Source organism: Mercenaria mercenaria, chromosome 3 (genome assembly GCF_021730395.1).
Source record: "Mercenaria mercenaria strain notata chromosome 3, MADL_Memer_1, whole genome shotgun sequence".
NCBI lineage: Eukaryota > Metazoa > Mollusca > Bivalvia > Venerida > Veneridae > Mercenaria > Mercenaria mercenaria.
In genome coordinates this window covers 63879279-63906921 of record NC_069363.1, presented here as the reverse complement: position 1 = coordinate 63906921, position 27643 = coordinate 63879279, and the positions used below count along the sequence as shown (strand labels likewise).

General features: G+C 35.4%; 2 protein-coding genes across 2 annotated transcripts; both read left to right on the top strand.

Annotated features, from left to right (window-relative positions):
• Nucleotides 1-982: 982 nt before the first annotated feature.
• LOC123524530 (deoxyhypusine hydroxylase-like) lies at nt 983-15801 on the top strand. The gene is made up of 5 exons (XM_045302786.2): nt 983-1348; nt 6627-6703; nt 13118-13364; nt 14361-14510; nt 15504-15801. Exons 1-5 carry the CDS (start codon nt 1078-1080, stop codon nt 15689-15691), a joined length of 933 nt encoding a protein of 310 aa, XP_045158721.2. The 5' UTR covers nt 983-1077; the 3' UTR covers nt 15692-15801.
• Nucleotides 15802-23608: 7807 nt separating this feature from the next.
• Nucleotides 23609-27207, top strand: LOC123523453 (uncharacterized). The gene is made up of 5 exons (XM_045301129.2): nt 23609-23769; nt 24147-24295; nt 24779-24908; nt 25317-25488; nt 26212-27207. Exons 1-5 carry the CDS (start codon nt 23651-23653, stop codon nt 26275-26277), a joined length of 636 nt encoding a protein of 211 aa, XP_045157064.2. The 5' UTR covers nt 23609-23650; the 3' UTR covers nt 26278-27207.
• The last annotated feature ends 436 nt before the right edge of the window (nt 27208-27643 follow it).

Sequence of the window (27643 nt, the reverse complement as noted above, 5' to 3'; positions counted from 1 at the left end):
CAAAAAAATTAAGATCACTACAAAAACCGTTATGATAATATCTCGATTAAATAAGTTTATGCTTTATTCCTACTTGTCTGCAAAATTCAGCTGAAATATATCTGCAAAATGCAGTTGCTGTTGATATATGAGCCGCGCCATGAGAAAACCAACATAGTGCATTTGTGACTTGCATGGATCCAGACCAGCCTGTGCATCCTCGCAGTCTGGTCAGGATCCATGCTGTTCGCTTTCAAAGCCTATTGCAATTAGTGAAACCGTTAGCGAACAACATGGATCCTGACCAGACTGCGTTGTTGCAGAGTATTACAAAAGCTTATTCTTTACTCTTACTTGTCTGCAAAATTCAACTACAGTCTGTCGGCAAAATTAAGTTAATGTTGTGGGATTTATTATATTATATCAATTTATCAACTGATATTTTATATTCTACATATATAATGTACAGTATATAAACAGGCTATGCTTTATTTCTACTTGTCTGCAAAATTCAACTGCAGTCTGTCTGCAAAATGCAGTTACTGTTGATATATGACAGAATTACATATTGGGAGACAGCATTTTTGGAGTGTGGCTTCTCTACTGAATTTTCTTTTTTTGTACTTTCCACTTTCCCAGCACGTACCCCGACATTTTTATCTACCCCTTACCCATTTTTATATTAAACTGTACTTATCGTTGGATTTCCGAAGCAACCCATCTGCTTTAGTTTCCCCTTCAGTTTCTTCTTGTTAATCAAATTGTTGAACTACTTTGCTATGTATGGCTATGTTTTGCATTGGGTGCTCTAGTCTACGCTTGAGGGAAATCTACCCTTACCCTTTATTTTTGATTGCATTTTGGAAATACTGGAATAAGTGGAATCGTCGTTGGTGTATATGTTAACCGAGAATATTAACCGAGAAATTCTCTATGTACATTTCAACTAGAGGTAAATAATACTTGTAGTTCTATACCATTGTTGTGTACAGATACTGAGCGTTTCATAGACGGGTTTTACATGATCAGGAAGCATGTTGTAAACAAAAAAATCTTCTATTATATAATTTATAGCTTATTTCAGCTTCGAAGAGTAAAATGACATCAGTGGACAAGAAGGAGATAGGCAGAGTCTTGAATGATTCATCTCAGCCATTGAAAGAACGCTTTAGGGCGCTGTTCTCCTTAAAAAACCTCGGTGGACACGATGCCATAGACTTGATTGCGCAATCGTTCCAAGATGAATCTGCACTGCTTAAACATGAACTCGCGTATTGTTTAGGGCAGATGCAAGATCCATATGCAATTCCAATGTTGGTTAAGGTCCTGGAGGACAAATCACAGGAAGCAATGGTCAGACACGAAGCAGGTATAAATGAAAGTTGTATAATAAATGGATGTAATCATATTCGGATATTACTGTTATTAGCTTCACCTATGCATTGGCATCGGCGTCCCGATTTGGTTAAGGTTTTGTAAGTAAGCTGGTATCTCAGTTGTATAGTAAATGGATGTAATCATATTCGGATATTACTGTTATTAGCTTGACTATTCAAAGAATAGTAGAGTTATTTGACTCACCTAAGCATTGGCATCGGCGTCCCGATTTGGTTAAGGTTTTATAAGTAAGCTGGTATCTCAGTTGTATAGTAAATGGATGTAATCATATTCGGATATTACTGTTATTAGCTTGACTATTTAAAGAATAGTAGAGCTAGTATTGGACTATCTATATATCTATCTATTTATACTGCAGCGCTCCTCTCTGCGAGTATTATGTGCAGCTGCGCGCCTGTATGCCTGTTTCTCGTCAATTCGAGCTTTCTCATCGATTCGAGCCCTTGTGTTTTAGTAAAATTCATGCTCATGTAGCATGTTCTTCCATCAGAAACGTGTGTCATTTACATTTTAAAATTCCTTGGAAAATATTAGTCATAAAACCACTGAAAAATTGATGAAATACCTATTTTAAATTTTTGCATCTAAAATTACTTATTTCAAAAGGAAATTACATAGTGGGTAATATTGTGAGCCCAAATTTCAAATTAAAAGCACCCTGAGCATATTTCGACTGTTGTAACGAGTGAACAAGAAGTCAAACTTGATAGAAATTTGCTTTATGGAAATAGAATATGCAAACATAAACATTTAATGACCTTCCAAACAGAGGGCTCGAATCGATGAGAAAGTTTTAAAATGATGTAGAGTTTCACCTCCTTCAGTCTCATGCAAAAAAGTACATATAAAAGATGATAACATTGTAATTCTTATTGCCCATTGTAAAATGCAAATATTTTTGTAACAAAAAACAAAAATTATTTAATTGAACAGGTTTACAAAAATTTGCACACCTCTAAAAGATTTAAGAGGCTCGAATCAAGGAGAAAGCAGCATACAAGAAGTTAAAAGTATAGATTGGATAGGAGGATAAAAGTAATACACAGTGTGTATTGTAGTATAAATACAGTTGATAGCGTTAAAAACAAGAAGGATTTACAGATAAAAGCAGTTTAAAAACAGGTCTATCATGTTAAGCATTGTTTACAAGTTTGGTCACACCCTGTTTAAACTGATTCAGGGTGGGGGCTTGCACAAGTTGTACTGGAAGGGCATTCCGAAGTACTATGGTGGCTGGGAAGAAAGAGTACTTATAGTAATTACAGGGAGTGAGGATCTGAGTATAGGAGTGGGGATGCATATGTCTTGTTAGACAGGATGGGGGGCTGACATTGGGGGGAGTGGCACAGCAACCAAACCATTCACTATCTTGTAGAACATAAGGAGGCGTGAATCAGATCTCCTATCTTCAATGGTACGCATGTTTGTGACACTGCTGTAAGGGGAGTAGTCATGATTTACCCATCGCGCTGCCCTCCGCTGAATCATTTCGATCTGGTGGATGTTTTGTTGGGTATAAGGGTTCCAAACACAGCTAGCATATTCTAGCTGTGGCCTGACTAGTGATTTATAAGCTACTTCTCGAACTTTTGGGTTCTTGCATGGGATGTTTCGTTTAATGAAGTTTAGTGTTCGGGTAGCTTTGGACGTGACTAAATTGATGTGTTTATTCCAATTTAGATCTGAGGATATAGTGACCCCAAGGTACTTTGCATCAGGAACTGTTTCCAAGACTTGGCCATGGAGTGTGTACTTTGATTTAAAGGGTCACTCACCCATGCGTCGGCGTCCCGATTTAGTTAAGTTTTTGTTTGTAAGCTGGTATCTCAGTAACCACTTGTGGGAATGTATTGAAACTTCACACACTTATTCACTGTGATAAACTGACCTACATTGCACAAGTTCCATAACTCTATTTTGCTTCTTTACAAAATTATGCCCCTTTTTCGACTTAGAAATTCTTGGTTTAGATTTTGTATGTAAGCTGGTATCTCAGTACCCACTAATGGGAATGGATTGAAACTTCACACACTTACTCACTGTGATAAACTGACCTACATTGCACAATGTTCCATAACTCTATTTTGCTTTTTTACAAAATTATGCCCCTTTTTCAACTTAGAAATTCTTGGTTAAGGTTTTGTCTGTAAGCTGGTATCTCAGTACCCACTGATTGGAATGGATTGAAACTTCACACACTTGTTCACTGTCATGATCTGACATGCACTGTGTATGTCCCATAACACTACTTTGCATTTTTTCAAAATTATGCCCCTTTTTAGCTTATCTGATTTTTGGAAAAAAAAAGATTAGTTATTGTCATAACTTGATCGGCCTCGGCGTTGCCTGGTTAAGTTTTATGTTTAGGTCAGCTTTTCTCATAAACTATCAAAGCTATTGCTTTGAAACTTGCAACACTTGTTCACCATCATAAGCTGACCCTGTACAGAAAGAAACATAACTCCATCCTGCTTTTTGCAAGATTTATGGCCCCTTTTGGACTTAGAAAATATCAGATTTCTTGGTTAAGTTTTATGATTAGGTCAACTTTTCTCCTAAACTTTCAAAGCTGTTGCTTTGAAACTTGCAACACTTGTTCACCATCATAAGCTGACCCTGTACATCAAGAAACATAACTCCATCCTGCTTTTTGCAAGAATTATTGCCCCTTTTGGACTTAGATAAGTTAGAAAATCAGTTTTCTTGATTAAGTTTTATGTTTAGGTCAGCTTTTCTCCTAAACTGTCAAAGCTATTGCTTTAAAACTTGCAACACTTGTTCACCATCATAAGCTGACCATGTACAGCAAGAAACATAACTTTGTCCTGCTTTTTGCAAGACTTATGGCCCTTTTTGGACTTACAATGTAGAAAATATCAGATTTATTGGATAAGTTTTATGTTTAGGTCAGCTTTTCTCCTAAACTATTCAAGCTATTGCTTTGAAACTTGCAACAGTTGTTCACCATCATAAGCTGACTATGTACATCAAGAAACATAACTCCATCCTGCTTTTTGCAAGAATTATGGCCCTTTTTGGACTTAGAAAATCATGGGTAGGACAATTTTTCTATTATACAAAAAAAATCAGATGAGCGTCAGCACCCGCAAGGCAGTGCTCTTGTTCGACTTAGCAGTTTTTGGTTAAGTTTTTGTATGTAAGCTATTAGGAAGTAAAATAAAAATTGGAACAAATTTTAAAATGAAATGTCTAGGGGTAGGGACCCTTACATGTAGATTCTGATTCTATAGGTACAGATCCTTACTTGTAGACATGCCTGTACAAAGAAGTATAAATACACAGAATTGCAACTGGAGATGATCTTGCGTAGGCATATATCACTGTGTTAACCTGCATTTTTTAGGTGAGTTTTTCTGATCACTCGATGTACAGCGTCTGTCTGTTGGCTGTCATCCGTCAACATTTAGCTTGTGTATGCGATAGAGGCTGTATTTTTCAACTGATCTTCATGGAATTTGGTCAGAATGATTACCTTGATGAAATCTAGGCCGAGTTCGAAAATGGGTCATCTGGGGGTCAAAAACTAGGTCACTAGGTCAAATCAAGGAAAAACCTTGTGTATGTGATAGAGGCTGTATTTTTCAATTGATCTTCATGAGTTTTTGTCAGAATGATTACCTTGATGAAATGTAGGCCGAGTTCGAAAATGGGTTATCTGGGGTCAAAAACTAGGTCACTAGGTCAAATCAAGGAAAAACCTTGTGTATGCGATAGAGTCTGTATTTTTCAGTTGATCTTCATGAATTTTGGTCAGAATGATTACCTTGATGAAATCTAGGCCGAGTTCGAAAATAGGTCATCTGGGGTCAAAAACTAGGTCACTAGGTTAAATCAAAGAAAAACCTTGTGTATGCGTTAGAGGCTGTATTTTTCAACTGATCTTCATGAATTTTGGTTGGAATAATAATCTTGATGAAATCTAGGCCGAGTTCGAAAATGGGTCATCTGGGTTCAAAAACTAGGTCACTAGGTCAAATCAAAGAAAAACCTTGTGTATGCGATAGAGGCTGTATGTCCACTGTTGATTTCTAAGACTTCCAATCATAAATTCATTTCTTCCCTGTGTAGAAAATGCTAACAACATTAAAAAAAAACACCATTAACATTATAAACAAATAATCTGATAGAAAGTTTCTCATGACACAAATTTTTATCCTTCTGCTGTCTGTTTCATACACCGGTAAAACGAAATCTCATTCAGTTCCCATGTGATGTTGGCGAGATTTGTTCTATATGCCTTTCAAGTTGCGAATCTATTTATTTTTATAGCTCTTTGGCCTGTATAACTATAAGGAATTGTCTAAGAGTACAATCTGCCTTTTACTAGATGTTTTAATTATATCTTCAGTTAAGTTGCAAATGAAATATCAAACGAGATTTAATTAATAAACACATAAAGTTTGAATGTAAATTGTTCACAGAGATACCAGCTTTCTCTCAGCTGTTTACATTTTATTTTGAAATGACACTGATTAACAAAAGAACACAAAATAAATCATGTATGCGGAATGGAACATGCACAAATAGATAAAACAAGTTGATCTTAATCAAATAACAATCACTTTGAGTTTAAAATTTGTTATAATCTTCGTCATCTTTTTGTTCAGCATGAAATATGTCATTCAAGAAGACAGTTCATAGTCCAGGGGCAGAAATCCTCAACAGTTGAGTTATTCTTTTCAACACATGGTTACAATACACACCAAAGGATTATGTTAAGAATAGCCACTGTTCACCAGAACCGTATCAGTTTAACTACCTATCTTTGCCCTGTCCAATGGATGGGATTTTTATAACGCACATTTTCTATGGATAATTGTGTTTTAAACATTAACATGTAGTTTGTTTGTTTTGGGTTTAATGCCGTTTTTCAACAGTATTTCAGTTATGTAACAGCAGTGTTCCTGGATTTTGTACCAGTACAAACCTGTTCTCTGCAAGTAACTGCCAACCTTCCCCATGGAGGACGAATGATGTCAGACACAATGTCTTTCATCAAATCATCACGGGAACTTATGTCTCACCTAGGGATCAAACTCACGACACTGCGATCTGTAGATCTGCGATCTCCATACTTGTTGGTCTAACTCTTGCATTTTTTTTAAGAACATGAGTGAGAGAGAATGGTTAAGACTGAAAATCAACAAATGAAAGATACAGAAGAGTTAAGGTTGATAAACAAATAGAAATGGCTTTAGATATGAGCAGTCTAAACTTGTTTGTTTCAGGAGAAGCCCTAGGAGCTATTGGAAGTAAGGAAGTGTTACCTATATTGGAGCAGTACACAAATGATCCAGTAACAGAGGTAATATAATGTACAGATTTATAGTAAATACTGTGAAATCATTAATATTCGTGGGGGACTAATTTGCGTGGATTTTGTGGTTGAATCAATCCACGAAATTTAATCCCAACGAACAAGTAAAATTCCCATTCATTTTATGATCAAAAGTTGAAATCCATGAATTCATATCCCCACGAAATTGCAATCTTGACTAAAACCACGAAATTTCATGCCCACGAAATTTAATGATTTCACAGTATACACCCTTTTAGTTGACTAGAGCAGTTAAACTTTCACTAAGTAAAAAAAAAACCATTAAGTTAGAGAAAAATAAAGACCAAGGTTTAACCTTTAGCCTGCAGGCGGCAAGCAGTTTTGCATTTGCAACCAGTGCAGTCCAAGATCAGCCTGCACATCCGTGCATGCTGATCATGGTCTGCACTGTTCGCTAATCAGTCAGTAAATTTTCAGTGAACACACCCTAGAATAATAAATGGTATTGCCCAAAGCGAATGTTGGACCAGTCCATTTTTAGAAATTTAGCAGGCTAAGGGTTAAAGATGAATTTAAAGTTTCATTTTCACAGTCAATATTGGTTTTCAGAGAATCTTGAATTAGGAAATACTTTAAAGCGGACCAGAGCCCAAATTTATTGTGGCACCCATTGTCTGTCATCCGTCATCTGTCATCTGTCATCTGTTATCGGCAGTTTTACTTAAAATGCAACTAGAAGTCGTATAATGTTTGGTCAGAAAAATTCCTGCAGTAAAGTCTCAGACAAGTTCAACTTCGATCACCTGGTATCAGAAACTAGGTCACTAGGTCAAATCATAGCAAAACCTGGTTAACATATTAGAGGCCACATTTTCTACCTGATCTTCATAAAAGTTTGTGAGAATATTTGTATGAAATCTAGGTCAAATTATAAACTTTGTTACCTGAGGTTAAAGTCTAGGTCACTATGTCAAATTGTATAAAAAAAAACAACTTAACACTAGAAGCTACCTTTTCTTCTTGACCATCATAAAACTTTGTCTGTATGTTTTATCTGAAAGTTTTGAAGTTTAAGTCTGTATGATGTTTCAAACTAGGTTACTAGGTCAAATCATAGACAAAATCCTGTTTACATGCAATAGTCCATATTTTCTGCTTGATCAATTTTTTTGCTCGTATGAAATCCATTCAAACTGGGTGATGTAGTAGTGGTATATTTGGATTTATAGTGAACGCTAGTGATGATAATCGGACAGCATAATGATAATCGATTAATTGGACATATCGGAAGGCCTTCCGAGCGATTAATCGGAAAATAATCGGAATTTCACGCTGAACCTTCTGTGACTTATTAACCATTAGTTCACTTGACTTACTGTATTAGCATATATTTAGCAGGAGTAATGTAATTTGTGTGTGAAGTTTTAGCCCTTGTATGCAGATATCAGTGTAGCTAATTAAAAAGTATCTTTTATTTATTGAGGTATAATGTGTCATATTTATATGATTTGCACCCAAACGTCTGTGGGACAATCAGGAGTCCCTGAGAAACTGACCATGCTGTCAGACCTAAAACATCTATTTGTATATTTAATTATTGGTTCAAACTTAATGCCCTCAATCTTTTTATTTCTAATTTTTTAGCCCACCATCATCAGATGGTGGGCTATTTAAATCACTCTGCGTCCGTGGTCCGTCCGTCCGTCATTCCGTCCGTCCGTCCGTCCGTTAACAATTTCTCGTTATCGCATCTTCTCAGAAACTACTGGGGGGATTTTGACCAAACTTTGTCAGAATGATGTATTGGTACCCTAGTTGTGTCCCCCTGAAAATCAGACTGGTTCAACAATTTATGAGTGAGTTATGGCCCTTTGTTTATTTCTATAATTTACATAGATTTATATAGGGAAAAACTTTGAAAACCTTCTTGTCCAAAACCACAGAGCCTAGGGCTTTGATATTTGGTATGAAGTATTATCTAGTGGTCCTCTACCAAGATGATTCAAATTATTTCTCTGGGGTCAAATGTGGCCCCACCCTGGGGGTCACATGGTTTATATAGACTTGTATAGAGAAAAACTTTGAAAAACCTCTTGTCCAAAACTACAGGGCCTAGGGCTTTGATATTTTGTATGTGACATCATCTAGTGGTCTTCAACTAAAATGATTCAAATTATACCCCTAGGGTCAAATATGGCCCCACCCTGGGGGTCATATGGTTTACATAGACTTATATAGGGAAAAACTTTGAAAATCTTCTTGTCAAACCACAAAGCCTAGGGCTTTGATACTTGTAATGTAGCATCATTTAGTGGTTCTCTACCAAGTTTGTTTTCGAATTATCCCCCTAGGGTCAAATATGGCCCTGCCCCGGGGGTCACATGGTTCATATAGACTTATATAGGGAAAAGCTTTTAAAATCTTCTTGTCAATAACTACAACATTCAAATTTGGACATGTATATTTTTGAGTGGCAAGATGAACCTTGACATGAGTTGACCTTGATTTTGACCTAGTGACCTACTTTCACATTTCTGTAGCTACAGCCTTCAAATTTGGACCACATGCATAGTTTTGTGCACTTGAAAAAACTTTGACCTTGATTTTGACCTAGTGACCTACTTTCACATTTTTGAAGGTACAGGTATCAAATTTGGACCATATGCATAGTTCCGTGTTTCAAAATGAAATTTGACATTGATTTTGACCTAGTGACCTACTTTCACATTTTTGAAGGTACAGTCTTCAAATTTGGACCACATGCATAGTTTTGTGTTCCGAAATGAAATTTGACCTTGATTTTGACCCAGTGACCTACTTTCTCATTTCTCAAGCTACAGCCTTCAAATTTGGACCACATACATGGTTCTATGTACCGAAACAAACTTTGACCTTTACATTGACCTAGTGACCTACTTTCACATTTTGAAGGTACAAGCTTCAGATTTGGACCACATGCATAGTTCTGTATTCTGAAATAAAATTTGACCTTGATTTTGACCTAGTGACCTACTTTCACATTTCTCAAGCTACAGCCTTCAAATTTGGACCACATGCATAGTTTTGTGTACCGAAATGAACTTTGACTTTAAGATTGACATAGTGACCTACTTTCACATTTCTGTAGCTACAGGCTTCAAATTTAGACCACATGCGTAGGGTTGTGTACCGAAACAAACTTTGACCTTGACATTGACCTAGTGACCTACTTTCACATTTTTGAAGGTACAGGCTTCAGATTTGGACCACATGCATAGATTTGTTTTCTGAAGTGAAATTTGACCCTTGATTTTGACCTAGTGACCTACTTACACATTTCTCAAGCTAAGCCTTCAAATTTGGACCACTTGCATAGTTTTGTGTACCAAATTAAACTTTGACCTTAAGATTGATCTAGTGACCTACTTTCACATTTCTCAAGCTACAGCTTTCGAATTTGGACCACATGCACAGTGTTGTGTACGGAAATGAAATTTGACCTTGAGCTAGTCAGTTAGTCTTGAAATTTAGAACACTCCAAAATGGCACATTGGTGGGCGCCAAGATCACTCTGTGATCTCTTGTTATTTATAACTATTCCTTGTTTATCAAATTACACATCAGCTGTATATTAAAAAATATCTAGAAGCACAAAGCTGATTGAAATTATGAAGTAAATCAACCTACATTACGAAAGTGGGCGGGGTACCATTATTTGCAGTCTTTACTGCATAATCGGCAAACAGCACTCCCCATTTTTTAATTTTCTGTCGCTGCTACACCTTTACATATCTTGTAGAATCCAAACTACTTCCACACTGGCGGTATAGGGGAATATAGCTTTAATTGCATTATTATTTTGATCGAACACAGTATGCTTTGCCTCTGTTTTGAAGAGTGGAAAAGGAATGAACCTAAAGAGGAAATACCACCAAAAGATGCGTAACTCCCGAATATGCTTTAAACTAGCCTAAGTGTCAAATAATCGATTATGCAGGTCCATAATCGATGTCGGCAATTTTGGCTCATTAAATGATCAACAATTGATTGTCGGCGACAATCTGAACATCACTAGTGAACGCAACCATGTAATAGTTTCTTCCATCTATTGGACAGCATATATGTACCAGTAAAGTACATACATTTAGAAAACCTATAAATATAAAACAGGAATATGAAACAATTTTACAAATTGTAATACAATAGCAAATGTGGAAAATACACAGATTTCACAAAATACATCTCTCGCGGTTATTACTTAAAGAACGAATGCCAGATAAAATGAATAGTACACTTAAATGTAACTAAAGTAAGTTGTCCAAAGGTTTACATAGATGGACACATGACTGGACACAATAAGACAAACACAAGAGTACAACACAATACAATGGAACACAGAGTACAGACATAATGCAACGAACTGTGTAGTACTGATACGAAGGCTTAAGGACATATACATGTAAACATAATAATTGAATTATTTCATAAATAAATAAACAAGTGAAACTTGACTTTGCTACACTCAGAACTGGGTTACGGTTGTTGGTGGACGGACGTTTTGGCCACGGACGTTTTGGCCTGGACGTTTTGGTCTAGGATGTTTCGGCCTAGGATGTTTTGGCCAGGCAAATTTTCTGGGTAGGACGTTTTGGCCAAAAATAAATTGTGGTTCTTGACACGCAAAATATGGCCTGGAGATTAGTCTAAAGAATGTTAATGTATAATTGAACAAATTAAACTGATAATAAAACCAACTCATGCTATTTAATTTTCAAAATCTTTTTTACATGTATATATATATGTATGTGTGTGTGAAAATATTTGCCAATTACAACAAACATAACACTGTTAATGATTTTAAAAAAAAAACACATTTTTAGTTTTGGAAGCGCATATTAATATATACTTTTTTATGAAATTTCCATTTAAATGATCCACTATTAACTTCTTCCTCAGATTACATATTCACCGTTTCTAATAATTATTCAAGACCATATTTTGCATGTTATGGAAATAAAATTTAATTTTGGCCAAAACATCCTGCCCCAAAAATTTCTCTGGCCAAAACATCCTAGGCCAAAACATCCTAGGCCGAAACGTCCGGGCCAAAACGTCCGCTGGCCAAAACGTCCTACATTCCTGGGTTACATGAGGTCTCAAACAAGTTCACTTGGACAGATCATAGAAAAAACTATGTTAGCACTCTAGAGGCCACATTTTCCACTTGATCTTTATAAGGCTTTGTCAGTGTGTTTGTCTCTATAAAATCTAGGTCAGGTTTGAAGTTTAAAAACTAGGAACTAGGCCATGTAAGTGATACAAAGCTTCAAGACCCATTTGTTTACATTTTTAGGCAAGACTGTTTTTTTAGCTCGACTATTCAAAGAATAGGTATAGCTATTGGACTTACCCATGAGTCTGCGTCAGCGTCCCGATTTAGTTAAGTTTTTGTATGTAAGCTGGTATCTCAGTAACCACTTATGGGAATGGATTGAAACTTCACACACTTATTCACTGTGATAAACTGACTTACATTGCACAGGTTCCATAACTCCATTTTGCTTTTTTGCAAAATTATGGCCCCTTTTTGACTTAGAAATTTTTGGTTAAGGTTTTATATGTAAACTGGTATCTCAGTACCCACTACTGGGAATGAATTGAAACTTCACACACTTGTTTACTGTGATGCCAGGTCTGACATGTACTGCACAGGTTCCATAACTCTTCTTCGCATTTTTACAAAATTATGCCCCTTTTTGGACTTAGCAGTTTTTGGTTAAGTTTTTGTGTATAAGCTGGTATCTCAGTACCCACTAATGGGAATGAATTGAAACTTCACACTATTGTCTATTGTCATGAGCTGATTTGCATTGTACAAGTTCCATAACCCTGTGTTACAATTTTACAGAATTATGCCCCGTTCTGGACTTCTTTCAATTGACAAGGCTGTTCAATAGTCGAGCCTTGCTGTCATCTGACAGCTCTTGTTTTATTTTAAGTGCTTTTCATTAGATATGGTCAAGAACCTGAACTCTGTTAGTACATTGTTTCTTGTCATAATTAATTCCTTTACAGCTAAGAAAATTGATCTTTCTTGCTTAAAGATTTTGTGTAGGTTGGCATTTAGTTTGTGCAGAGCGCATGTTTTGGATGGCTCACTTCAAGGTCAAGGTCACACTTAGGGATCAAAAGTCATACCTTTGGGTGTATATTGCTGTGCATTGCGGTGCTCTTGTTTCCTATTGTTAGTGGTGTAACATCATGATGTTACATGGGTGACATCCCCCTTTCCCAACTAAGACCTAAGTATCTACCTATTTATATGAGTGTAACATCATGATGTTACAAGGTAACATTTAGAATTTTTAACAGCTTGGGTATTGGAAATTTATATGATGTAAATGCAAGTGAGGTATAGTAATATTATGTTGATGTCTTAAATATACTTTTATTTTGTCACAGGTATCCGAGACATGTTTGATAGCTATAGACAGAATAAAGTGGTTAGAAAACAGTGAGAAAAACACAGAATCATTGTCAGAAAATCCCTATTTCTCTGTGGATCCTGCACCTCCAAGCCAGTCAGACAATGTTGAATCTCTTAAACAGACGCTGCTAGATGAAAATTTACAATTGTTTGAACGATATAGAGCCTTGTTTTCACTACGAAATTTAGGAACAAAGGATTCAGTTATAGCACTAGCTGAAGGTATGTATTACGCTGATAGATAACCTGAAAAGTGATTAATAATTTATCCTTTTTACCATAAAACATGCCATCTATAACTACTAAAAACACACTTCTTAATCTGCACAAATTGACGTTTGAATTTCGGATATTGTCGATTTTTTGAAAGAAAACTAAAAGTTTAAAACTGTCAGTGTGGATTCCCAGACTAATGGACTGAAGCAACAAGTATGCTGTCTTTTTAATCATACTTTTAAAATGACTTTCATAAATGTAACATGAACAGCTACTGTTGAGTCTGTACATAATATCCAGGCAAATACATTGAAAGTTTTAGTTTGTAGTTTTATAGGCTGCATGTTTAAAGAGTTGCTTGAATACATTTAAACATTTTTTACTGCTTAATACAGTTTGTGGTTTAAGCAAGTTTAACTCTGTCTGATTATTATATTAAGTTTGAGTTTCTCTATATAATTCCGATGTACGAAAAAATTTATTAGGAATAATGAATAAATGCTTGCTGTGAATATCCTTAAACAAAGTTATCTTACATACTTCATTGTCATTCAGTATTCACTCTCTCGTATTTAGACTTCATAGCAGTTCATATGCAAGTTAACATTTTATGATATTTTGTATCATCTTATTGCAAATGATATAGGTACTGCTGATAGGCTATTAAACTAAGTTTTATGAAATGGCAGTGACCTATAGAAAAGTAATGTTATTTCAGCGGATAAAAATTGCATGTATGTTTAAATTTGAGCTGTACCATGAGAAAACCAACACAGTGCATTTGCGACCAGCATGGATCTAGACCAGCCTGCGCATCCACACAGTCTGGTCAGGATCCATTCTGTTCGTTTTCAAAGCCCATTGCAATTATAGAAACCGTTAGCGAACAGCATGGTTCCTGACCAGACTGCGCGGATGCGCAGGCTGGTCTGGATCCATGCTGGTCGCAAATGCAGTATGTTGGATTTCTCATGGTGTGGCTCATTTTATTTTTATAAACAGGTTTAAAATGTAAGAGTGCTCTGTTCCGGCATGAGATAGCGTATGTACTGGGTCAGATTCAGCATGATGCTTGTGTGAACCAGCTTTCCAACAATCTGAAAGATCCACAGGAAAACCCGATGGTTAGACACGAGTGTGCTGAGGCATTAGGTATGTCAACCTTATAAGAAGTGATTTGAAAGAATTTTGAGTATACATGTACTAATTTTTTTGTCATAGATAAAGTCATAGATTAAATCTATGAAATTATGTTGAAATTTTGTCCCCTGCCATGCTCCGCCTCTAAAGTTTTGGAGAGCATTATAGATTAACCCTTGTCTGTACATCTATCTTAATTTGTCATGCACACTTGAAATTTTGTACCTTTAGATTTTTTGGGGAAGTCAGTCAACCAGACCAGAGTTATGGCCCATGAAATAGTAAAAATATACAAAAAAGGATATGAAAAGTTTATGTGTTAGGTATCTCAGAAAGTGCAGTTATTATGTCTACCTCCACACAGTGGTGTGGGATACATATTGATTTACTCCTGTCTGTGTGTCTTTGTGTCTGTCACAAACCTTGTCCACACTCTAAGTTGAACATTTCTCATCTGATCTTCACCAAACTTGAACAAAATGTGTTTGCCAATAAGTCCTTGGCCAAGTTCGATAATTAGCCAAATCGGCCCGAGCATTTTGGAAGTATGGCCCTTTTAAACCATTTTTTTGATAATCAAAGCACTGAAAGTCTGATAAGGCAGTTGAGGTCTTGCTGCATGGTTGACTCATATACTACTATTCAGATGATTAGGCAATTGTGGGAGACATGCGCTTTTCACAAAAGCAGCGCTAGTTCAGTATTTAAAGTTGAGCACCTGGGATTTTGTTTTGGACTTCACTCAGACAGACCTGGGTAATGGCCCTTGACTATGTCAAAAATATGTTGCATAAAATTATGTTGCAGGTATTGCAAAAGTATTTGAGCTAAAGTGATGAAACATGGAGGATTGTCAAATAACATGTTAAGTTGTGCACCTTGGTTTGTCTGGGAAATCAGCCATATGAGACAAAGTTATGGCCCTTGACTTATTTAAAATAGTGCCTAAAAGTTTGTGTCATAGGTATCAATAGGTAATAATATTGTCTTGGCATTATATTTCAGGTTCTATAGCCACAGACGAGTGTATGAAGATTTTAGAGGAATATTTGCATGATAAAGAACGTGTGGTGAAGGAGAGCTGTGTTGTTGCACTGGACATGTGTGAATATGAAAACAGTGAAAATTTCCAGTATGCAGACACTATGGCAAAACTTAAACAAGGAGATCATTTACTGGAAATTACTTCCTGATTTTTAGTTCCGAGTGATTGTAAATCAGTTTTAAAGTCAGAAGTGTAATAAATGAAACTTGAAATGTGAGTCATATTAATAGGTATGAGTAAATAAATGAAACATGTATGTATGGTTTTATTCTAATCACTGACAAAATAAAATGTGGAGGCAATTCATATTGGAAATTGGGACCTCCAGATGTGCTCAAACTGGCCAGTAAGGATACATGTGTACCTCTGTGTCCATCATCAGTTGTTATCTTTCATCAATAAATTTTACTGTTAATACAATTAATCATCACAGTTTTAGCCCAGTCTTAATGAAACTTGGTAAGATTTTAAGTTATTTGCCCCAATATAATCTTGGAAGGTTTTGATACTGGATCATTGTGTTCTAAAACTAGGTCACTAGGTCAAATCTTTAAAAAAAAAAAAACTGGTATAGAGGTCAACCAGCCTGCTTAGCTCAATCAGTCAGGGGTGTAACTGTTTTAAGTTATGTAACCTGTTTCAGTTATTTTTTCAAGCATTTTATAACCTGTATTAGTTATAAAATATAAGTTAACTCAGGTAAGTTATTCAAAAAAAGTCTTTTTGCTGTTCTCACAAAGTGACCTATACAGTGAAGTAAGTAGCAATCTGTGGTTAATCAAATTCTCTTTTAGTCTGATCATGCCCTGATAAGCATAATGGGATGCTAAGAGTTTTATAGCTTTAAACCTTTTGCGTAAAACTTTATCAGCCTTGCATAAAAAATTTTACTGCATAAATGGAAAGATAAGAGTTCAAGGATTCAGGAAATAATTGCATTAGTCACATTCAAAATGAGGAATTGGCACAGGAGGGCTTTGTAATATTTTATGATAACTGAAACAAGTTGTGAAAATATAAGCAATAACTCAAATGGGTTATAAACTGCGATAACTTGAAACAGTTACACCCCTGACTGTCAATAGGGAGAGCGTGGATCTTTGGTTCGTGCAGTTTGATCCCTGGGCAGGCTACCGGGTATATGTTATACATGTACATGACAATTTTATAAAAGACATTGTATCTGAAAGCACTCGTCCTCCACCTCTGATTCATATGGGGAAGTTGGCAGTTAGATCTACTTTCAGAGAACAGGTTTGTACTGGTACAGAATCCAGGAACAATGGTAAGGTTAACTGACAGCAGTTACATAACTGAAATACTGTTGAAAAACGGCATTAAACCCAAAACAAACAGACATATAGAGGCCATATTTTATATTTAGTCTTATGGAATCTTGTCAGAATGTGTGTGAAAGTAAGGACAAGCCCCAAATTAAGTCATCAGTTGTCTAAAACTATGTCACCTGATCAAATAGAAAAACATTGTTAACACTCTATGGGTCATATTTTTTATCTGTTCTATAGTTTCTTATAAGAAACCAGATCAGAATGAATATGTAATCTATGTTTTGTTTGAAATTGGGTCATCTTCAGGTTCAATATTAGGTTACAAGGTCTCATAGAAAGTATGTAAGAACTTCAGTGGTGAGCTGCTACCAAACCTGTTCAAGTCAGGGTGTGGGGCAATTTTTCTGTGTATGGTTGTATGGACGTTTTACCAAATCCCTTCAAACCATGTTTACTTAAAACATGGTCACTACTTTTGTCAATATAGCTGTATTGAAATCTTTAAACAATCTTTTCCTCTCAAACCATTGGTTTGATCTTAAAATAATTACACACAAATGTTCCTGGGTTCCTGCTCTGCAAAAATTGTTTAAGCCATCTTTGAAACTCCAGTGATTCATAGAACAGGTTAAACAGTGGATTTTAGGCTAGTTTAAACTACATGTAAAGAAATGTACACACCTATACCATGAATAGTCGAGCACCGTGGCAGACCCAACGTGGCAGTTCAATATCAATACTATATCCCATACTCTCATTCTGTATATTTTTACAGTTTGTGAAAATTTATGCATTTAACTGTACATATATCTAAAATTCATAGTGTTTTTGTTGGAAGCTTGTATTTTAAATGGGAGTGCCAGTATGTTTGCACTACCCATGCTTTAATATTCTTTCAGATAGGCAGACTGAACCAGCTATGAGTTGAAGTAACATAAAAGCTGACAGTTATCAGCTAACTAAGTTTTAAGATTGCATATAACTATAAGGCTTTACAAAATTTCATTTGATAAAATCTTTTAAAGGATAATGTCCTGTATATCTTTGGAATCGTTTTTTAAACTTACAAGTTCAAAAAGCAAACAAAATGTCTTGTCCATAATCAGTGTTTGACCAAAATCTTACAGCCATTAGTGGTCCTCTACACTCGACTTATACTGCATTCTAAACACCAGTACTGTTTGGGAAAGTGTTGTCACAGATTTATTAAACAACCATTTGTTTTAATTTTATGACTTTATGTATTATTAAGGGAGCACAACCATTGGTCACCGCATATGTATATTAGGAATGATTTAAGAGGACATCTGTCTAAAATTTTGACATAGTTCCTATATGAATGGGAATGCGAACATTACGAGTACAGGTTTGCGTGCATGCGCGTGTGTGTGTGTGGGAGGTGGGGTGGGGTGTTGGTGTCCTCACCTCTAGCTGTATTAAAGCCTTGATCAAAAATTGATTATGGGTAAAATAGTTTATTCCCTTTTATCAGTTTAATGGCCTTTTGTAGTCCTGAACTCTAATCAGTCTTTATGCTCCCTTAAAAAAATGTGTGGGGCCTCCGTGGCCGAGTGGTTAAGGTCGCAGACTTCAAATCATTTGCCCCTCATCGATGTGGGTTCGAACCTCACTCTGGGCGTTGAATTCTTCGTGTGAGGAAGCCATCCAGCTGGCTTACGGAAGGCCGGTGGTTCTACCCAGGTGCCCGCTCGTGATGAAATAATGCACGGAGGGGCACCTGGGGTCTTCCTCCACCATTAAAGCTGGAAAGTTTTTTGTTTGTTTGTTTCGGGTTTAACGCCGTTTTTCAACAGTATTTCAGTCATGTAACGGCGGGCAGTTAACCTAACCAGTGTTCCTGGATTCTGTACCAGTACAAACCTGTTCTCCGCAAGTAACTGCCAACGTCCCCACATGAATCAGAGGTGGAGGACTAATGATTTCAGACACAATGTCGTTTATCAAATAGTCACGGAGAACATACGCCCCGCCCGAGGATCGAACTCACGACCCCGCGATCCGTAGACCGACGCTCTACCTACTGAGCTAAGCGGGCGGGCTAAAGCTGGAAAGTCGCCATATGACCTATCATGTGTCGGTGCCACGTTAAGTCCAAAAAAAAAATTGTGTGTGTCCGTCCGTCCACATCTGTGTCTAGCATATCTCAAAAAGTATTCGACATAGAGTCATTAAACCTCTTGAAACGATTGTTATTCAATATATGAAGTTTTACACCTGATTGGGATTCACACATCAAGATTAATGACCATTGACTTAGTAAAAAATATGCATAAAGTGACAGGAGTGTATGCACCAGTGTCCTTATATGGACACACATCTAATTTGATCTGTATTGAGATTTAAAAGACACTTATATATACTTTCTAAATGTAATAGATAAAAAAAGATACAAAACTTAGAAGATTTTAGCAGATGAAATTTCCTAAAACGTTATGTACATGATGATACTTTACCTTAATGATAACAAGCTTTAACTTCTATGTTTCTGTATAGAATATTTTGATGAGACTATTGAACGTATATAATCTTGTCCTTCTTAAAACTAGCTTTCGTCACGTGTGTGTGAAAATTAAACAAGGATCGTAATAATACAAGTTTAATACCACAAATTGATGTAAACTAGGAGTTATATAAAACCAAAGTAAAATGTTTAAATAAACCCGAAAACTGGAATTATTACAACAAAAAAAATCAGCATCCACCGCTCAACATCAGCAATTATGGCCAAAAGGACACTGATAGGCCTACGTCCATTTATGGGAATTGAATTTTTTAATTCTGAATGTATGTAAAGATATAATATTATAACAGCACATTTCATCACGCAGTTATTACTAAACAATCCATTAAAAAGTTAAAACACGTTTGTTGTTTTTTTTTGTTTTAGTTTTTTTTGTTCCAAGGTAATAGACAGCCACTGTCAGTTGTTTAGTTATTATGAAATTTACTTTTTTTAAATGGTTAATCGTCAAGGAGAACTGATGCCTGGACGGAAGATGGATGAAACAAGATTTCAATAAAAATGCCTTACCGGAAGTGGAAGTCGTCATATTTGCTGCCATAGGAACCACATTATGCTGAAACTTAACCTTTAACCTGCTGGCGGCAAGTGATTTGCGACCAGTGCAGACCAAGATCAGCCTGCACAATCGTCGTCTTCGTTATTCAGTCAGTAAATTTTCAGTGAACACCCCTTTGAATAATAGATGGTACTGCCCAAACTGAATGATAGACCAGTCCATCTTAGAAATATAGCAGGGTAAAGGTTATAATTGAAGAACCTGCATATTCTCCAAATACCCTACCACAAGCCAGGCTTCATGAAGTAATCTCTTGTACCCCGAAAGATAAAGTATCTATATTTTGTGACTGACTGATGGACAGACATCTAGCCATGTATCGAGTTTCATGAAGAAAGGACTTTAAAAGTTATTGCAGGATTCCACGTTTGATAGACGTACATTTAAAGAAGAAAGGGGCATAATTATACAGAATTTGAATAGCCTCAAGAGTTATCTCTCCTATGAATCATAGACATAAAGGTCGAAACTAGTCAAGAATGTGTTGTCTTGGTAATTTTAAATCCTATGAATCAACAAATATAGACGTCGAAGACTATCTACTGTTGTTTCACAAGGGAATTTGATATTTTATATTTGACAAGAGGCTCATAATCGCGAAATTGTTTGACCTCGAATAAAGCAGTGAGACATCAGTCAAAATTTACAAATTGTGATGCATTGGGTATTTACATGTAATCTAGCATAAAAGGCAAGTCTAAAGAACGAGTCAGATATTGCAATGCACTATCGCTAGTATTCCAGTTGGCTTGATCTGCAACATGTTTTTAAAAGGTTAGTAAATGTTTTCTTTTCGGGATAATTGCACTAGTATTGACTGGAATTGTTGGGTTATAATGTTAATTCTTTTTTTCGAAAGACATAGAAGTTTTACCACTTTTAATCAAGTACTTTCAAGTTACCGACGCAAAATTTTATGTCTGTTTCGGCAAAAATGTTCTAAGAATTCACGTTGTGTAAAGATACTTTGAATTTAGTCAGAAACACAGAGATTAAAATCGACAAGATCTGTACCATTCAGATATTCAGCTTGTAAAATAGTTTCAAAACTATTAATGCGATTTTTGAATAGCGAGTTTGCAAGGACATTGAATTTTGTGTACTTATTGACGAATGCACTAATATACTTAAAACTTAAAGAATCACTCTTAAAATACGTAGAGAAATGAAATGAAATCCAACGTTAAATGTATAACTTAATGCAAAACTGTAGATGTACATGGAAGAAAATAATACGTGCTATGAAACAGTTAACATACTTCTTGTTAGCGCATGTCAAACTAAAGTCTTCTTTCATCAAGGGACAATACCCTGTATTTACCGTTGATAAGACAAATAAGATATGCGAGTTTCTCCCCTTATCTACCCGTAAGGTAACATAACGTATCTTATCACCAATCATTCCCATTCATCAGATGTTCGACATGGTACCCGAAACGAACCGGGGAACCATGGTAGAGCTCTGGTATGCGAGAATGACAACCAAAAACAGTGTTGTCATTATCATCTTTAAAAGAACAGGAAAGGACGAAATGGGAGTCCGTATAATTAATGCAAGAATTTTATTGGATAAAATATTTTCATGATCACCTCAAATATGAACAGAATCAATAACCAACCTCATGAAAACATAGCTATGATGTAAATATAGTCATATAGATTATAATCATAAAAATCATTTTCAGCAGTGATATGTGATTGAAATTTTAATTGAAATTAAAGATATCCTAATCCAGATAAGATAATTTTGATTTATCAACAGCTTTTAAAACTCTATTTGTAACATTTAGTGTTACAATAACATTTTGCTTCTAGGCTTTCTTTCGATGCGGAGATGCCTGATTATTAAATGAAAGTTCTTTTTTGAGTACAGGCTATGAAATGGACTAAGGCATTCTGACAATTTGGAAACTTTTACTTGCAGCAATCAAAAACGTATGTATTTAAAATATGTAACAGTTCAGAAAGAAATAACAATTTAAGACACCAGTCAAATAATAAGTACTAAAATTTTAAGTTTATCTGACCGCCATCTCATTTGCATTTGCTTAGTTAATTAAGTAAAATTAGTTGCGCAACAGAACATCTGGTTGTATAATCCGTACGGATAGCGCACACTGCATGCAGTTATGTAAACTCGCGTTTCTGTAATCAAAAGTATTCAATAATTTCCGAAAAAAATCAACGTTTAATGATAGATTTTTAGGATAGAAATATGATGATTTATTTAAAAATCTAGTTCATTTTCTTTCATTTCTTTTCATAATGAAGATTCTCTTTTTATAACTGACCCTTATACAGGCGCGGATACCTGCTGTGTTTACAGAAGTTTTATGGTATGATCATGCTGACAGCTACTTTGCTATTAATAAGAAACACATTACACGCTTATACATGTTTATACTAAGCAAAACAGCAAACCTGCTATATACTGTTGTATTTTGAAATCAATATTACTGTAATATTAAAATCCATTTTAAATTAAGATATCAAGTTAAAAGATATATCATGTCAGTCCATTCATATTTAGACTTAGAATAGTTTTGACAACTATTTGTTCGACTATAAGCTTCGTAAATATGATAATTAAAATTAAGTACTCGAATGTATGTGTCAGTACAAAGAGCTATAAAAATGTATTTTATACTTCTTTGATCAGTAGTATATTTTACATACACTCTTAGTGCTAAATGTATCTATCATTATATCATATCTTATCTGTTGAATTTACAAAACTATAAACCGTGATTTTTGACATTTCACATGTAACAATCTGCTACAGACCGAATATTTCAATGACATTGACATGTGGTTGCGACAATTTACATTTTTGACCGTAACAATGGCACGTTGCTGTGACATTGACCGCAATACACAGTAATATTTGACACTAGATTTTTTTTTACATATACTACTAACGCAAAATGCGTAAAAGGCAATATTTTTTTTTTATTTGTAACCAATCGGTCGAAAAACATAAGCTGTAACATGGTATTCCTGCGATAATGATTCTAGCATCTTTGCTTCTACTGCGGGATACTTCAAGCAAGACAGAGAATCTTATCAGTTAACAGAACATAACTCGGACATTTTGGACAGAGTGGCTAAAATGCAATTTTAGCCGTTTTTAAATGCAAATGGAAGCAAGATGTTATTGAATTACTTCGAATACTTCTGTATCATCATTTTCTTTGTTTGTTATACTTTCACGTCATAACAGTGATAAAATTTGTTTCAGAGGAGAAATAGTATTAAATGTCCTTTAAAGTTAGCGAAAAACGTGTTTTGCTTGCACTTTATATAGGTTATATAGGAAAATACTATGGTTGATTTCAAATGAAATCGGAAGCAAGAAGAAATAGTTTTACATTCATAAAAAACACCAGTGGAAAGATAAGAAAATGAATTTTATGGTAGGAACAGTGATAAATTTAAATATCAAAGCAGAAAATAAGAATGGTCGAAACAAAATTTAATCCTTCTATATTTCAATGTAAATCACGGATCTGTCTGGTATCAGAAAGTCTCTGCGGCGGCTGTTCTCGCACCCCGCTGCGAATGGCTTGATAAGAGGCCTAAGGAGAAAAAAGTTGGGTATGGTGTCCCTTTTAAGATCTTTTTAATGAATCGATTTCTTTTCAGTGCCAATACTTGTATTTGCATCGATCTGCGGTATCTTTGCCCCAAAGAGAACCATTTGAGGGATTCAGCTGCGATATGTACTCGCACATAACGAGCTGTAGTTTCCGTGGTGTGCTCGCAGTATCTTTCAGTGGCCAAGATGACGGAATAACGACCGGGACTGAATTACTCGCAGACTTTTCTTCAAAATGCAGGTATTTAGTCTTATTACAGCTGAACTAACAATTTTTTCGAAACACCATATTTTAAACAAATATAACATGTGATTCTAGCCTTAAACGGAAGATATTGTCAATGTTTAAGCACTTCTTTCTGTCCTTTTTGGACACCTACCTGTAACATTTAATTAAAAAAAGTACGAACAATCTTTCTTGTTGAAACTTCGTAATTGATTAAAAATTAATCGTGTAAAGTTCTTTTCATTACACATATTCTGATTTATTTTCATTTGAGTTTACAGAACGACTCCAGGCTTTAGTGTTTGCTTGCTGTCTTTAAAAGCAAGTTTTTGCTGGAAGACCAATAGGTAATCGTCAGAACACAATGCATGTACCGTGCTTAACTGTTTCAGCAATCAGTCGTTCTTGGAACCATACTACAGTTGTTTGAACAACATAATTGCACTGTGTCCACATCAAAGTACCGCACTTTTTGCGGCGCTTGCTGAGAAGTTGTCTTTCTTCTGTGACGGAAACCGCGTGTCCAGTCTTTTACAAACGGGTAAGTTCCTGTTTCACAAACTCGGATCGTGAATAACTCTCCGGATAGATGAATAACGCAACTTTAATGCGGCGATCACTTTATCTAAACAGTAATAATCAGGCATTTAACAAAACATTCGCGTATATTGAATGTAGCAAATTGGTAATACGAGGTCTGCCGCATACATGCAGGCAAGAATACCATGTCCTTGATTAAGATAACACCGTCGGTATAAATTTGAATTTAAGTATCCCGCCGGTTACTTAAGCTTAAAAGTGCTTGATTAAGGTAACACCGTCGGTATAAATTTGAATTTTAGCATGCCGCCGGTTACTTTAGCTTAAAAGTCACTGATTAACGTAACACCGTCGGTATAAATTTGAATTTTAGCATGCCGAGGGTTACTTAAGCTTAAAAATCCTAACACCGTCGGTATAAATCTGAATTTTAGCATGCCGACGGTTACTTTAGGTTTAAAGTAACTTCGTATTTTGTTTCAAGTTTTACAGGCCGGGTACAGTTACAATGTCCACTGTGACATCGTCCTGTCGGTTGTTGCAAATGAATGTGCACAGGAAATCCTTTCACCGGACAACATGGCGGAAGATATGTCTTTATCAACTGCGCCAAAGTACATATATTTCTGTTTCTGAAATAGAGGATTAGCATGTTTTGATGATTAAATTATGGTAATGTAGCTGAATGTCTTGTTAAAAAAGGGAAGTGGAGGATGGGTCACTTTAGCCATCATGCCAGCCAGCTCCTAAAACATAGCATGCAACCTTTAGGCTGGAAAAGGGTGGAGGAGGGGCGACAACAGCCGCTATGCATCATATATTTGACATTATTAAGATATAAAAATATATCAGAACTTAACTCCTTTGGTGTAGTACTACTTTTTGCACGTGTTTGCGTTTGTACATCCGTTTTTTTTTTCCGCGCATGTTACAATGATAAACGACAAATTAAATGCTCCATTGCATTTTTCACACTAAAATACTTGACAATTAGAAATGAAAACGGGTCTGTTTCATTGTAGGATGTTGTCAGTGATGTTTGCTTGCGTCAATAGTCGGTTTTCTGGGATGTCTGACGACGAACTAACATGCGGAAGTTCACGGGAAGATATCGTCCTTCGATTCTGGATACAGGTTCTTGCAGACGGCCCGCTTGGCTTCAGCCTTTCAGAGAGCCAAAGAAAAGAACTACAGGTATAAATGTATACATGTATAATTTAGTCTTTATAACATCTTTCTTACAAAAATGATCCTGATTTTTTTCCATATAGATTACTGCGTTAAAATAAAATTTTAAAGAACTTGCTGGTTTTAGATTGTGTTATTAACATTTAAAGCTACTCGCCCACAGTTTAGGTGAAATTTTTCGTCATGTACATTTCCGCCTAATGTATATGACATTGAAAAATATTTAAGTGAGTGAACATAAGTGTTAATTATTGGTAGAAAACCGTGAACATGTTGATTTTCTCCATTATTTTAAAGTCGTTGCAACGCTATACTCCCTTTTGCACAACACATTTGTATTTTTGGTAATGTGTTAGGATATTTTTCAGAAACCATATGTCAATAATAGTGTACCACTGGACGTTGTTCCGTGGATTTCTAAGAGAAAAAAACTTTTAGCCTAAAATGTGTGGACGAGTTGCTTTAAAAGTCAGTTTAAGTGTTATGAAAATATCTAGATCCAGTCCTTCAAAACAGACAGTTTCAAAAAGATTGCTTAGTTAAAACCTGCGATTATAAAAGATGAGTTTCCTTTCCTTTGTATTCTCAGCATTGTACTAACATGAAGTTGTACAGTTATGTCATTCATTACTTATGGCACCACGCGATTGACATTCTTAGTTAAGACGCAGCTTTGTGCAAAAATATGGACAGCTAAAGAAAATATGGCTTTCCGTTTCTGCATTTCAGGACTTCATTACGAGACAGAAACAGAGAGTGAGCATTGTCGATATTCTTCAAACTGCTTCCAAGTAAAGGATCATCTGAAGCAACAACACATGTGCCATTTTTGTATAGAGTAGCTTCTTTCTTCACAATTATTAACACGACTGTCTTAATGAGTTTACAAAGGCTGTAAGGTCTTACCAAAAAGTGTGAGATATATTTCTATGAAGGACTTTTAATCTTGTATTTTATAGCAAGAGCAACTTTGTTTTATTGTGGCAAATCTCTCATAATCCTTATTTAGTGGCAATGTAGATGTACATTTAACTTAATTTATAAGTTTTGTAAATATATGTTATTTACATTGATGAGACTGTAACAAATAAATACCCAAACAAAATTTTTTTTCTAATAAACACTATAAAAACACCTTATAAACACTGTCAAAACCGCTTTTTTGGTGTTTGTTAGTGCGTTCCATTAGTGATCCATTGAAACAATCAAGAGATGGTTGGTTGCAATGGATCGCTAACGGAACGTGTTCCATTAAATGGATCGCGATTTTGTAGCGAGTTATTAATTTTACAGAGCCATTCTCCTCTTTTATCAGGAAACATATGGTTTTAATCCATCCAATGCACCGTAACAGCAGATCTTCTAGTTGCTATGGTTATGTTATGTAATCTCATCTAAGGTATAATATAGAGGGACAGAAATTAGTGCATTTTGTAGGTTATAACTGTAGGGGTTGGACATACGGATTTACTGAAGAGAAAATGGTGGTTGTTATTTCATTTAATTTCTATGATTTACAACTAAAGGTATTTTCTTAATACATGTACTTACAATTCAGTATAAATAAATGCATGTTAACATTGTGATTCGATCTTTATAGAGATTTCATTGTATGTTAGAATTCAAAGATTTATCAAATGCATAACACAATAGTTTTTGAAATGCTGATTCTAATGACCTGAATATTACTTTCTTATATTGAAACTAGTTAATAATTATATGTTTCTCTTTGTCTATATCCATATTTCACAAAATTTAAGATGGAATTTCTGTTAGCTGCAGGATTTATCAAATGATTTGTATAAAACTGCATCCAAATGATCATAAAAATGTTGAATGATTGCTATATACATTATTTAACAAATTACCGTAATATTTGAATAATTTTAACAGAAAAACCTTTTCAACAGTTACTGCATATCTCTGCAAATCCAGGCTTTTTTTTGTTTGGGTAAGTAATATTTTAAGATTGTTAGTCAGTCTTTTATGTTCACTTTATTATGTGGAAATCACTGTAGTTTATCTTGGTCATAATATCATTGTGAAACACAAACATTTTATAACTATACATGCATTGTAATTCGATCTCGATATAACAGGAATCAAAAATCAGTAAAGTTTGCATGTAATAGGGGTAAAACAAGACGTCATGCAAGAAAAT

Coding starts and splice junctions, on each gene's coding strand:
- LOC123524530 (XM_045302786.2), top strand. CDS start 1,078: ATGACATCAGTGGACAAGAAGGAGATAGGCAGAGTCTTGAATGATTCA. Junction 6,704..13,117: donor CAAATGATCCAGTAACAGAG/GTAATATAATGT, acceptor ATTTTGTCACAG/GTATCCGAGACATGTTTGAT. Junction 14,511..15,503: donor CGAGTGTGCTGAGGCATTAG/GTATGTCAACCT, acceptor ATTATATTTCAG/GTTCTATAGCCACAGACGAG.
- LOC123523453 (XM_045301129.2), top strand. CDS start 23,651: ATGTACTCGCACATAACGAGCTGTAGTTTCCGTGGTGTGCTCGCAGTA. Junction 24,909..25,316: donor TCTTTATCAACTGCGCCAAA/GTACATATATTT, acceptor GTTTCATTGTAG/GATGTTGTCAGTGATGTTTG. Junction 25,489..26,211: donor GCCAAAGAAAAGAACTACAG/GTATAAATGTAT, acceptor TCTGCATTTCAG/GACTTCATTACGAGACAGAA.